This window comes from Pelobates fuscus, chromosome 2 (genome assembly GCF_036172605.1).
Source record: "Pelobates fuscus isolate aPelFus1 chromosome 2, aPelFus1.pri, whole genome shotgun sequence".
Taxonomy (NCBI): Eukaryota; Metazoa; Chordata; class Amphibia; order Anura; family Pelobatidae; genus Pelobates; species Pelobates fuscus.
The window spans coordinates 15,362,231-15,376,969 of record NC_086318.1 but is presented as its reverse complement, the minus strand read 5'-3'; the positions used below and the strand labels follow the sequence as shown (position 1 = coordinate 15,376,969).

General features: G+C 40.0%; 1 protein-coding gene across 2 annotated transcripts in view; it reads left to right on the top strand.

Moving 5' to 3' along the window:
* Positions 1-2,096, top strand: part of CLU (clusterin) — a 577,758-nt gene extending 575,662 nt beyond the window's left edge. For both annotated transcript variants that reach the window (XM_063441969.1, XM_063441968.1), the window contains 2 exons: positions 83-255; positions 1,896-2,096. In XM_063441969.1, coding sequence (XP_063298039.1) covers positions 83-255; positions 1,896-1,908 — 186 coding nt within the window. In that variant the 3' untranslated portion in view covers positions 1,909-2,096. The remainder of the gene's footprint in view (positions 1-82; positions 256-1,895) is intronic.
* Positions 2,097-14,739: the final 12,643 nt, after the last annotated feature.

Here is a 14,739-nt window from a genome sequence, read left to right as displayed (position 1 = left end):
ATAACTGGATAAAATACAACATGCTCAAAGCTCCGATTATGTGTAGTGATAAAGTGAATTAATGTTGTGATCTTATCTTCAGGTTTATTCCAAGACTAAAAGTGGAGAAGATCCCTCTGACACGAAGGTGACAGTTAAGCTGTTTGACCATGACCCGTTTACTTTCATGGTGCCTGGAGATATCCCAATGGAAGATCCCAAGTTTGGGGAGTTGGTGGCGGCAGAGGCTTTGAAGAGATATAAAACAGAAGTGATGTAAGTTGCGTTAATGTCCCCCATGTTTAGCTTCTGAAACCCAGAATATAACATGGATTTTAATAATTCTTATCAATGGTTTTACATAAAACCATTGGTGGTGCTAGCGACTCGAGACTTTGTTGTTGCGGTAATGCTGCTCGGATCATGCAGTTAAATAATATATCTTTGTTTTTGTTTAGATCTGTCTGTATAAGCACCATATGCGCTGCGTCGTATGTTATGGCTTTGATTATGTGGAATTATTTCACAGAGGGCACTATAAGGAAGGCAAATAACTCAGAAAATGTATTATCAAATATGTACCTGCTCATTACAACTAAAAGATTTAAACACAAGCTACCTGTATTCAAGAAGTAATAGTGCTGTAAAATCTGTTAACATTTATAGTAAAGTTATCATATATTAAAAATTCAGTTACACTAAACGTAATAGATGTTTCTTGATCTACTGAATTCGACTCACACATTTATATAGCTACGGTGCTTATTAACATTATTATTAATAGATTGTGATTCATTTGGGGAAAACAAACGTGCCCACATTAGACGGAAGCTAGAAGTAGACCCACATTCATAATATGATAAAAATAAATATTTAAAGATTAGAGCACAGGCTTGGAAGTACTAGGCCAGTGTTATATAGCTAGGCCTTGCTGGGAATTATGGGTAATGTCATTTCCCTATCTCCAACTTGCTGTCTAGTGTAGTCCCCTGTATAGTTCTAGGACAGGGGTAGGCAACCTATGGCATTAGTGCCACGCACGGCACTCAAGGTGTCTTTGCACGGCACTCAAGGCTGCTAGAGCCAAGCAGGCTCTGGCCTATCAGGAGTCCCAGTGAAACTTCAGATATCTGCTAATACGAAAAGGTGGTTAAGGACAATCCTCAATTTATGCATTGCAGCACATAGAGTAAGTGATTTCAGATCACTTCCTCCCAGCACTTGTGAATGGGAATGCACACTGTAGTAGAGCAGCCTGCTGCTCCTGTTGCAGCTCCTGTCCTGTACCTGGCCAGCCTGGTCCTCACTGGAACCCAGGGAAGCCACCCACACTGCTAGATATACACAGAAATGCAGAATAACCCTCCCCTCATACAAATAACACAAACAGCCCACACACAAACACAAAACACAATCTGCTCAAACACAAAACACAATCCACACAAACGTAACCCGCTAACAATCCACATACATGCACACAACCCCACATGCAGTCTCTCACATGCAATACCCCAAACAGCCCCCACACACTACTAAACACACAATGTGACATATCCATCCACACACAATTCCACAAGCAGCCCCCATACACAGCCCACATTCATATGTATCATACATGATACCATAAACTACTAATGAACATATACAATATATTAGCTTATATACGCACAAATACAACGATACCAAGCAACTGCAGTATAAATAACACAAGCAGAATACGGCAGCATACACACCTCAATTTAAAAAAATAGGACCGGCACGCAACGGGACATCACAATCCTATATCGGCACAGTGCTGCTAAAAGGTTGCCTACCGCTGTTCTAGGAGCTGGTTTGGTAGTTGGATACAATGTGTTTTGATCGGATATCTTTCAATGATGATTTGATATAAAATAACCTATTGTTTCTCTTCTCAGTGAGGCCGCCTGACGAGATATAATGGAATCGCTGTAGCTTTTTAAAGATCCCCAATCGATTTCTGATTGACCTCCTGGAATCAAGCGCTGATCGATCCCAAGCCTACTACTGTATCTTACTACTGCCACTACCCGGGCTGTCTGCTGCTTTTATTAGGGACCAAATGAGCCTCCGACTATTAAAGTTGATGATGCATTGTGCTTTTGTTTTTTACGTATTTTTGTTCTTCTCAATAGAGTTATAATTACCTACAGAAAGTCAATTTGATTACGTACATTTTATAGTTTGCCTTTAATAAAACAGAAATCCATCAATACGTCACAGAAACACAGTCCTGGGAGCACAGCTCAGTCTTTGTGTATGTACAAGGGGTACATTGATGGGTAAGTGAGTCAGAGATGCCGTGGCCCGGCAAATATCAGCTGGGGTATGGCACACATAATACTTTATACAGAGTCTTAATGCAGAGGCTGTGCGAACACTTACAGTAGTGGGAACCTGTCACTTCCTCCTAGCTTCAAATAGAGAGTGCTGTGCAGGACGCAGAGGAAGGAGGAGGTGGCGGCACAGGTAATATAGTGGGAGAAAAAGAAGGAGAGAGAGCTGCTCCACACATCACACCGCCATCAGCCAGCAGCCCAAGCCAGCAGCAAATCATCCTCCTGCACACGAAAGGTAAGCTAACAGGAGGGTCGCTGCAAATATAACTTATTACATGTATGTATGTATCTATCTGTCAGTTTGTGTGTGTGTACCTGTGTGTCAGTGTGTGCATCTGTTTGTCAGTGTGTGTGAGTCAGTGTGCATATCTGTTTGCCAAGGTGCATGTATGTGTCAGTGTGTATGTGAATGTGTATGTGTGTTTATATGTGTCTGTGCGTGCTAATGTGTATGTATATGTGTGTAAGTATGTATGTATGTGGCAGAACACCAGCAACACATTCAAACACACCCCTGCAATCAAACATTACATACAAACACATCCCTTCATTCAAACATCAGTGCTACAAACACATTTCCACCCACATTTAAAAAGCCAACACTACATACAAACATACTCTGCAATCAAATGCAAACATTGTATACAAGCACTTCCCTTCAATCAAACCAACACTACACATACAATTACACCTGCATGCATATGCAAACACTACACACAAGTACACCACTGCACTGGCAACAGTACAAACAAACACAACCCTACATGCACACACATACTCTATACAAAACATGCTCATATTCAAACACAGAAACACAGTTTACAAATACAAGGCTGCAAGGATGGGCAAATGGTAGATCCCCAGCAGGCATACAATTATGGGAGTTTTATGACAGATGGGAATCTACCTGTTGGCCACTCTTGTGCTGGAGAGGGGCTCACAAATGTCTTACACCAGAGCCCTCTCTGCCATTACACAGTACAGAAAGCATGGCTCCAAGCCAGTATCTCCAAACACACAGTTCAGGAGTTACACCAATTCTCTGAGAGTTACACCAACAGTCCAGGAGTTACACCAACAGTCCAGGAGTAACATCAACAGGCCAGGTGCTACACCAGCAGTCCAGGAGTTACACCAGCAATCCATGAGTTACACCAACAGTCCAGGAGTTACACTAACAGTTCAAGAGTTACACCAACATTTTAGGAATTAGGCCAACAATCCATGAGTTACATCAACAGGTCACAATTTAGGCAGTTCCTAGTCCTGTTTTGGTGGAATACTGACATACCCTGGACTGTGGGTATGCCTTGATTGGGTTGGACACCACTGCTCTAAAAATATAAACCACAGAGAAAAACACATCACCTATATCATAACACAATAATCCACTCACATTCTAGGTAATAACAGTAAGGTAGTGTTCAGTCAGTTCCTTCTACATTGGCATTGAGTCCTCTGCGCATAGTGAACCGGTGGTTGCAATGGCTTCAGTAGTATCTGATAATGGCAGCTGCACTCTTCTCTGAGTGAATGACCCAGACTCGTCTATTTGGAATACATACTACAATGTGTTGATACTTTAGAGAGAGTTCAGAGAAGGGCTACTAAACTGGTTCATGAATTTCAGGATAAAACGTACCAGGAAAGGTTAAAGGATCTTAACATGTATAGCTTGGAGGAAAGACGAGACAGGGGGGATATAATAGAAACATTTAAATACATAAAGGGAATCAACACAGTAAAGGAGGAGACTATATTTAAAAGAAGAAAAACTACCACAACAAGAGGACCTAGTCTTAAGTCAGGGGGGCAAAGGTTTAAAAATAACATCAGGAAGTATTACTTTACTGAGAGGGTAGTGGATGCATGGAATAGCCTTCCAGCTGAAGTGGTAGAGGTTAACACAGTAAAGGAGTTTAAGCATACGTGGGATAGGCATAAGGCTATCCTAACTATAAGATAATGCCAGGGACTAATGAAAGTATTTAGAAAACTGGGCAGACTAGATGGGCCGAATGGTTCTTATCTGCCGTCACATTCTAGGTTTCTATGTTTATAACTTATATATAGATGTACCTGGTATAATGTGTTTATACTGGCAAGGTAAGTGCACACAGGCAGCCCCAGGCCAAAGAAAGCAGGCCAGCGATTATCTGAATAATGCTATACCGCCGGGTGCATCACTCTATATATTTAAGGTTATTCTAGGCTTATGATTGGTAGAAAACCTTTATAGGTTTTGGGGAAAGTTAAGAATGAGAAAAGTTAAGGATAGGTAATAATGGTACCTTTTACACAGGCACGATCATTGGTACCTGGAGCAGCCATCTAGCAGAAGCAGTAATAGTATATTCCATTCTGAAAATGATACATTTCAAAAATGCCAATCTGACGATTGAATGAGGAGATTGTGAACAAAAAAGGCAGAGTTTTTGTTAAAAATAAATCTATATATTGGATGGAACGTGTGCTGATATGATTCTATTTGTCAATGTGTTTTAACGAAAGTTAGTCAATGGTTTAAAAGAAGCGGAGTTACTGGGGATTATTGTAACCATTGCAGTGAGGTTAAATAGTTGGTTCCCTCAGAAGAGATAAACCGTGACAAGAATCAAGTAGGATCCTGAGAGAGAGAGCTTTGACTTTTGTGAAACCGAGAGGCTGAGTGCAATCTGAGGCCTTTGATTTGATAAAGGGCAAATGAAAACATCCAGTCTCTGCTTTCATGGAAGGAGCCAAGTTCGGTGAAAACAAATACTTTGTTTGCACCATTTATTTCACACTGTATAGGATAACACAAAGGCTTTGTAAACTTGAGTAGGTATTTAGCAAGACGACTGATAAATATTGAACAGGACCTTCTGAAAGGTCATGGCCTCTTCAGCTCTCCAGCAGGTAACGAGAGACAGAAAGGGGGAGATGGAAAAGTTGAAATTGTGCCACAATAAGATGGCGGAACCTGATCAGCAAATACCTAATAAACACACAGATTGCGATGTGCAGCAACGCCAAGGGCTTAATAACTTCCTACACAGACACAAACTCAATACATCATGCATTATATAACATTAACGAAGCATCGCCATGTTCTACAATGATTAGTTACTAATGAACATTTTGATTCTTTTAAAAATGTTATATACAAAAAGATGCAGACCTTAATTAAACGTAGTTAGACTTAGTAAATACATCAAATCTCTTTATTATATACACAAAATAAGCAAAATAAAAATAGATCCAAAATGAAAGGAACACTATAGAGTCAGGAACACAACCATGTATTCCTGACCCTATAGTGCAAAACCCACCATTTAGGTGGCTTGCCCCCCCCCCCTCCCCCCTCAGCTCCCTTAAAAGGAATTAAAACGTAGTTTATTTCCAGCACTGCACGGTCCCCCGCTCACTTTGTTCCCCGTTCTATCAGGAAGGACATTTTGGATGACAAGGACGTAAAACCAGTGTCTTTGTTAACTGTTTCACAAGATCTGATTGAAAATAAGTCATACAGCTATGGTGACCTGTCTGTGGTGCGCAAAGTTGGGATCCAAGATTGAACAAAAACGTTTCATTCCTGAATTTGCCCTGGCTTTTGGGTTATATAGGGATGTCATTTGTTCCATATATTCCATATACCCTCTACGGCAGGAAGAGTTAGACTTATACCTGCACAAGTATGGAGGTTTCATTTTTTATGACTATCACAAGTCTGTTTTGGTCAAAGTAGCTGCGACTCAAGCTCAGTTTAACATTCGCGCTGACTGGAGCCAGCTAGATATGGAGCTATCCTGCAGGCATTTTGTGGGCTTGAAAGTCTTTTGCTATCTGTTCATCTACATCCCATCCCACTAATCTGCGACCCTGTGAAGCAGAACTACCCGCTGGCAGTTTGAACGCCATCTTCTCTAACAAACCTGAACAGTGTGGTTAGAATGATCAACTGGGACTACCCCTTGTGTTCCTGGGAAAAGTTTTGTAATAACGCAGGTACGTACAGTTCCAGTGCCTGCAGGTTGTTACACATTTAATCACAGTGTTTTAAGGTACATGTTAGGTCCATGTGCCCAACCAAATTGTTAGATAAGCAATGACTAACCAAGGTCAACTTGTCTTTCTACCTTCAATCTCACCCCTCTTCTCACTCATTCCGTGTTAATGGTTTTATTGGCACAATTTTCTTAGTGATTACAGACAACTGACGACTAGAGAGATGGTTGACGGCTAGGGGACAGCTACTAAATGTTGATTTTACTCACAGACCAAGTGAAAAGAGACCAACAAAGGGGAAAAAAGTTGGAGCACTAAAAAAACAATAATCTATATTTAAATATCATATATTTCATAAATAAATAAAGATGTCTGTGAACCAAAATCTGTAAAATATATCAGATGTATAAATATATACATATAAGTTTGGACTAACCCAATTACTGTCCTACGGGATATCACAATCACAAGTTGCCCTATCCACCTAACTACTTTACTTATCTTACTAATCTTACTATGTCCATATTTCTAAGGTTCACCACTGAATTCCATATCACCAATGATTATACTATTGAGACCATGGTTGCGTTTGCAGCCTTTTGCCACCTTCACCTTTAAATTATCACATAATATCATCAAGCTTTATCTGACTGGTGTTTAACACCTTCCCAAATTACAAAACATTCTTAAAGGCATAGAAAAATCTCCCTGCTACTTCTAATTGACTACCTATTGATGGACCTAAATTTTGGGACTTGCCAGATGTGCTGGATACAAAATCATTTGACATACACACCAATGATGTAATCAAAGTAGCCATTTACATAGTTTTTAAAGTTCTACCATAGTATCATTGACAGATACATGTCATTGTCTAAAGATCAACGACATCTTAAAAATGACAGACTATCACGTAATTATACTAAAACATTCTAAGACGAACCAATCCGGACAACCATTAGGAATTCTCTTAAATACCACCGAGAAGAACTGGTGCCCAGTCAAAGTCCTTGATTACTACTGAAAAACTATTATAAATAAGCCACCTAATACACCTCTTCTCACACTAGGGTAATCCGCTCACCTCATCAAAATCTATATTTTAGATACGTTAGGACACTTTGAAACTTGGTTTTAACCCCGCATCTTTCTCAGATCATCCCGTATGAATTGGGGCAGTATCAGCAACCTCTAGTGTTGATACCCTCTGTTAGTCACTTCTAACATGATCTGTGAATAAAAGTAACATTTAGTGGCTGTCCTAAACTTTGTTTTAGGTATTGTACCGGAGGATTGGAGAAAGGCAGATGTTGTTCCTATATTTAAAAAGGGTTCAAAATCCTTGCCTGGGAATTATAGACCTGTGCACTTAACTTCTGTAACTGGGAAAATATTTGACGTGCTATTAAGGCATAATATTCAGGAACTCATTGGGAAGAACTGTGTTATTAGCAATAATCAGCATGGTTTTATGAAACATCATGTGTCATGTCAAACTAACCTAATTGCATTCTACGAAGAAGTAAGTAGAAGTATAGATCAGGGTGTTGCAGTGGATGTGATCTACTTGGATTTTGCCAAGGCATTTGATACGGTTCCTCACAATAGGTTAGTCTTCAAACTAAAGGAAATTGGTCTAGATGAATATTCTTGTTCTTGGGTAGAACATTGGCTTAAAAATAGAGTACAACGAGTTGTCATTAATGGTAAATTTTCAGGCTGGACAAAAGTGGTAAGTGGTGTCCCTCAGGGTTCTGTTTTGGGACCACTTCTATTTAACATATTTATAAATGATCTTGAAATAGGCATTGAAAGCCATGTTTTAGTGTTTGAAGATGACACAAAACTTTGTAAAGTAATAAAATGTGAGCAGGATAAATAAAATGCAGGGAAAATTGCAAAGGAGAAAAAAAATGTGGGAAAATTGCAAAGGAGAAAAAAATGCAGGGAAAATTGCAAAGGAGAAAAAATGCAGGGAAAGTTGCAAAGGAGAAAAAAAATGATATTGCTTTGCTGCAGAGGGATTTGGATTGATTGGGGGACTGGGCACTAAAATGGCAGATGAAATTTAACGTAGAGAAATGCAAAGTTATGCACTTCTGGATTAAGAATGCACAAGCAATTTACACCCTAAATGGTAGTGAATTAGAGATAACCACACACGAGAAGGATTTGGGAATTGTTATAGACAACAAATTAGGCACAATATGCAATGTCAATCTGCAGTTGCTAAGGCCAGTTTTGTCATGTATAAATATGGGCATAAATTCTCGGGATGAAAATATAGTTTTGCCTCTTTATAAATCGCTGGTAAGACCACACCTTGAATATGCTGTGCAATTTTGGGCGCCTGCTCTAAAGAAAGATATTAGACATGTGCAATTCGTTTCGGTCCGGGTACTTCCGAATGTCCGAAGTGCCGAAGTGCCGAATTGTCGATGTCCCAAAGTTCCGAAATTACCGAAGTGCCGAAGTGTCGAAGTGCCGAAGTGTCGAAGTGCCGAAGTTCCGAAGTGCTGAAGTGCCGAAGTTCCGAAGTGTCAAAGTGCCGAAGTTCCGAAGCACAGTATTGCCTAAGTACTAATATACTTACCCAGTGAAAGAAGAAGAATGTTACATTGTATACAATTTTAAATAAAAAGTATACAAACATAGCCAGGATTTACCTGTAAGCATTTGCAACACTTACAACAATCAAGTAACATACATTCATATAAAATGTAAGTTACTTGGCCAGTTAGTTTAATGACAGGAATGAATAAGTAGATAACTCCCTAATTCCCACGGTATTAGGGAGCTATCTACTAAAAGGCTGAAAGACCTAAATTGGTCTTTCAGCCAAATTTACTAATACTAAGTAAAGATTACTTAGTATTAGTAAATTATGCCCCTACTCGCTATAGCGCGAGTAGGGGCATGTCTATTAAACAGTGAGCAACCTGTGGCGGGTGGGGGCCCTAATGTAAAATAATGGGGGGGGGACCTATTGTCCTCCCCCTGAGCCCCCACCCCTGAGCGGTGGGTGGGGGCCCTAAATAAGAATAAGGAGGGGGATCTAATGTCCTCCCCCCTGGCCCCCACCCCTGAGCGGTGGGTGGGGGCCCTAAATCAGAATAAGGGGGGGGACCTATTGTCCTCCCCTGGCCCCCACCCCTGAGCGGTGGGTGGGGGCCCTAAATCAGAATAAGAGGGGGGACCTAATGTCCTCCCCCCTGGCCCCCACCCCTGAGCGGGTGGGGGCCCTACAGTAAAATAAGGGGGGGACCTAGTGTCCTCCCCCCTGGCCCCCACCCCTGAACGGCGGGTGGGGGCCCTAAATTGGAATAAGTGGGGGAACTAATGTCCTCCCCCCTGGCCCCCACCCCTGAGCGGTGGGTGGGGGCCCTACAGTAAAATAAGGGGGGGACCTAGTGTCCTCCCCCCTGGCCCCCACCCCTCAGCGGTGGGTGGGGGCCCTAAATACTAATAAGGAGGGGGACCTAAGTCCTCCCCTCTGGCCCCCACCCTTGAGCGGTGGGTGGGGGTCCTAAAAAATGTCCCCTCCCTCCCCAGGTTACTAGGGGTCCCCAAGCCCCTAGTCACCCCCTCCCCCCCCAATAAAAATTATCCCCCTACCTACCCCCCTCACCCTAAAAATAATGATGGGGGGACCTTTAAATATGAACCTGTAAAAAAAACAAAAAACTTACCATTCAATGTTTTCTTTCTTCTAAAATCTTCTTTTTTCAGCCCCAAAAAAGGCCAAATAAAAATCCATAATAACCGACGCAATTATAAAAAAAAAAAAAAAAAAAAAAAGCGCAAAAAAAAAAAATCCATCTTCACCCATGGAGGGCTCCGCGCAGACTGAGCTCTGCAGGGCAGGGGAAGGCTTGCCCCGCCCTGCAATTAGGCTCAGAGCACTCTGATTGGTGGATTTAAGCCATCCAATCAGAGTGCTCTGACAGGTAAATGAAGAGACTGACAGGTAAGTCTCTACATTTACCTGTCACAGCACTCTGATTGGTTGGTTTGAAATCCACTAATCAGAGTGCTCTGTGTCATTTTACACAGCGTGGGAAAGTTCTTTGAAATTTTCCCACGCTGTGTAATTTGACTCATAACTCTCTGATTGGTGGATTAAGTAAGCAATCAGAGAGTTATGAGTCAAATTACACAGCGTGGGAAAATTCTAAAGAACTTTCCCACGCTGTGTAAAATGACACAGATCACTCTGATTGGTTGGATCTGACTCTTGAGGGGTTTCCATGGATTTTGGGGGTACTTTTGGGGTGTTGTGAAATTGTGTTTTATTCTGTACCTGGAGGTAATTGAGTTTGTATAGTTCCTGACTCAATTATCCCTCAGGCACAGTGGAGGAGTTTACAGTATGTATACATTTATTAAACAGATCTACTCCCAGCATTAAGTCTCGGCTAATGTGTGGGGGGAATGCTATACTGGCTATAATTACTGATATACAGCTATTCTCTCTGTGGGAGAGCTTTGACCACTGGGAGCTGGATCCAGGACCCTGCTCCAGGGTAGGAAGGGCCGGTGAGACCCCAGCAAAGCTGCGGCAGCTAACGGGCTGAAGTGCTTATGGTGTCCCGGCGATAGCTAGGAAGCGTGTTTGGCGGAGGTACCCAGGCGGGGTACCAGGCGGTCCGCCACAATTTTAATGATCAGGTTGTTCAGTAGACTCCTTCATGCAAAACACATGAAGAATTTGTATCAGCTAGTAGGAGTTATTAACAGACATTGTTGGGAGTTGACCAAAGAAATGCAAATATTAGGAAAAAACAGGCATATTTGAAAATGTGTAAATCCAATCTAGTTTTACAGCTTAGATACAAATGTACCATTCTCAGGTACAAATTCAAGGTAATTCACAATTTAATGAATTATTTTGTAAGAGGAGTCCCTGGATTATACAATTACTTTAGTTTGCAATGCTTCACTTCTGAATTCCTTTACAGAGCAGACTACGGTGAACGTAATAGGAGGTTAAAACATAAATACTGAATTTCTAAGTGTCCACTAGGTGGCAGCATAGCACAAGAATTTGCTTTCATTTTGATATCATTACTTTAATGTATAGTTTGATGACGTGATGCTTAGAATCTTTGTAGCATATTCTTAGCTATGCTTTTTATGGATTGTGCAGTATGTACTGGAGTCAGAGTTTAATATGGCATGCTGGAACTATTCTTATAGTAACAATAATTAGTTTGTAATAGACTAAGGAATGGAAAAAACTGTTGGTTCTGCTGAATCAATTCATCCCCAAAAATTCTGCGATGGTCGATTCAGGATTTGTCCATGTAGCGTTTTGGTTAAGCGAACTTTCGCCCATGCAATTGATTTGGGAAAACTATTTGGACAAACCAAAAGGGTGTAATTTAACATTTAAATAAATATTATCTATATATCTATATATATATATATGTTGCAGTTCACTAATAGGTACATTCTCCCACCATTAGGTTCACAGATATATTTACTTATTTACAAAATATATGATATTTAAACTTTGTTTCCTTCAATATTTAGTGTCTCACCCTCAGCCGTCAATCATCTTTTGTCCCATCAATCATTTCTATTCGTCGATTGTCTGTATTTTTTTTTATTTTTTTCGCGGTTTGTCCATTTAGTGTTTTAGGGTTAGGGAAACTGCACCCAGATGTCTAGTCTGTAATGACGGCCAGCAAAGTGGTCCATACTATAAAGCTGTACCTATTTGGAATTAGGAATATAGTTTCAAATAATAATAAACAAATGTAACCAGATTTTGATAAAGGCATTTATTGTATTAATAACAGAAACATGCTCTTTTATTGTATCACTTACAATTTATTCTGATAGTTTAATGTTCTACTTCGTATTTCTATGGCTTTTCCTGACGCTCTCATCTAATTTTAGAAGATGTTTTTTATTGTTTCTAAATGTTTTGTGTTTGTATTTGTTCTGTACTGAGATCCAAATGCTTTTACATATAAGGCATCACTTAACCTAGTTAGATAATTATAGTATTACTTATAGTAATTGTAATAAAACAATGCAGATAATGAACTGGCCCAGCCAGCTATAATTATGCCGTTACAAACCGCGCTTCCCTTAATCAGTACACTCAATGTATTGAACACAACACAAAATGATGCACACATTCTAACATTCTTTATACTGTTTACATGTAAGGGTCTCTATAATTCGGATTATAGGGGGCTGGCCTGCTTGTATAGTGTTTAGATTAGTAAAGGACCATTATAGTGCCGGGAAAACATACTAATTTTCCTGGCTCTATAGGGTCCTTGGGCCCCCCTCACCCTCGGGGCCCCCCTCCCACCGGGCTCTAGGGTGAGGAAGGGGTTAATCCCTTACCTTTATTCCAGCGCAGGGCTCCCTCGGCGCTGGGGACTCTCATCCTCCTCTCCCCATCATCAGCTGAATGCGCATGCGCGGCATGAGCTGCGCGCGCTTTCAGCCAGTCCATGTGAAAATCACAGTGAGAAGCGCGAAAGCCACTAAAGGCTGGATTAACCCATACGTAAACTCTGAAACTGCTATGTTTACAGCAGAAAGGGTTAATCATAGATGGACCTGGCACCTAGACCACTTCCTTAAGCTGAAGTGGTCAGGGTGCCTATAGTGGTCCTTTAAGACAACACTGTTTTGAAAACAGGTGATAAGAGGACTGAAAATATATGCTATTTTTTTTTTTTTTTACTAAACAGGAAATTCTAGAACACTGACAAGAATATTGCAAATTATAGTCCACAACAGCCAAAAATTAAGAATTTTTAAATCAGCTATCTTTCAGATTAGTCGTTCTGGTCCTAAATGTGCAAATATCTGCAACTCCTGGTTAATTGAATACCCTTATTTTATTTAAAAGAGCGGGCACATTATGCTTTACAATGATCACACGCTACATAATTTATTATTTCTAACAGTAAATTCTGTCAATATACCTGTTTAGGTTATAATAGCCAGGCTGGAATAGATCATCAACTAAACTTGCAGATCTTTTCCAACAAGGTTATAATTATAAGTCAGTTAAATGTAATTCTTCCCTTTATTAGCAAGTATATATTAATTATAAGATACGATATATTCTGCAATCATTTCCGATTCCACCTGTATAGAAAACTGGCTTTATTAAAGTCCACATACGGTATTTCAAATTTTTATAATGAAACAATAAATTAGATATAATGGATATATCAGATATTATTATTATCGCCATTTATATAGCGCCAACAGATTCCGTAGCGCATATATATATATATATATATATATATATATCAGATATATCAGATTGTGGCCTCGATTTAATATTTCTGGATAGGTTTTTCAAATGATTTCGTATTTTTGGATACATTTAATATTTTTAGTTACACGTAATATTTTGGTAAATGCTTTAATATTGTTTGATGTATTGATATCTTTTTGCCCATGTAATATTTTGAAAAAAAAATATTGACAAGTTTATTCAAAAATATTAAATTGAGGCCAATATTTGGGAGAGAACAAACCAGGCGACTAGACATTATGGATGAAGGGCCCTAAACAGGTGTCAACCTCTGAGGAAAGGGATTTAGGGGTGATTATTTCTGATGACTTAAAGGTAGGCAGACAATGTAATAGAGCAGCAGGAAATGCTAGCAGAATGCTTGGTTGTATAGGGAGAGGTATTAGCAGTAGAAAGAGGGAAGTGCTCATGCCATTGTACAGAACACTGATGAGACCTCACTTGGAGTACTGTACACAGTACTGGAGACCGTATCTTCAGAAGGATATTGATACCTTAGAGAGAGTTCAAAGAAGGGCTACTAAACTGGTTCATGGATTGCAGGATAAAACTTACCAGGAAAGGTTAAAGGATCTTAACATGTATAGCTTGGAGGAAAGACGAGACGGGGGGATATGATAGAAACATTTAAATACATAAAGGGAATCAACACAGTAAAGGAGGAGACTATATTTAAAAGAAGAAAAACTACCACAACAAGAGGACATAGTCTTAAATTAGAGGGGCAAAGGTTTAAAAATAATATCAGGAAGTATTACTTTACTGAGAGGGTAGTGGATGCATGGAATAGCCTTCCAGCTGAAGTGGTAGAGGTTAACACAGTAAAGGAGTTTAAGCATGTGTGGGATAGGCATAAGGTTATCCTAACTATAAGATAAGGCCAGGGACTAATGAAAGTATTTAGAAAACGGCGCAGACTAGATGGGCCGAATGGTTCTTATCTGCCGTCACATTCTATGTTTCTATGTTTACTTGTCTCTACCTGACTAGTTGCAGACTATCCATTAGACATTTTTTTGCATCAATTCAAAGTCCTTCTGATGATCTGCTTCAAATAAGGCAGAAAGGACTTACAGGTTTTTTTTACTAAAGTGAGAATTTTAAGTGAACTTAAAATTTTAGACC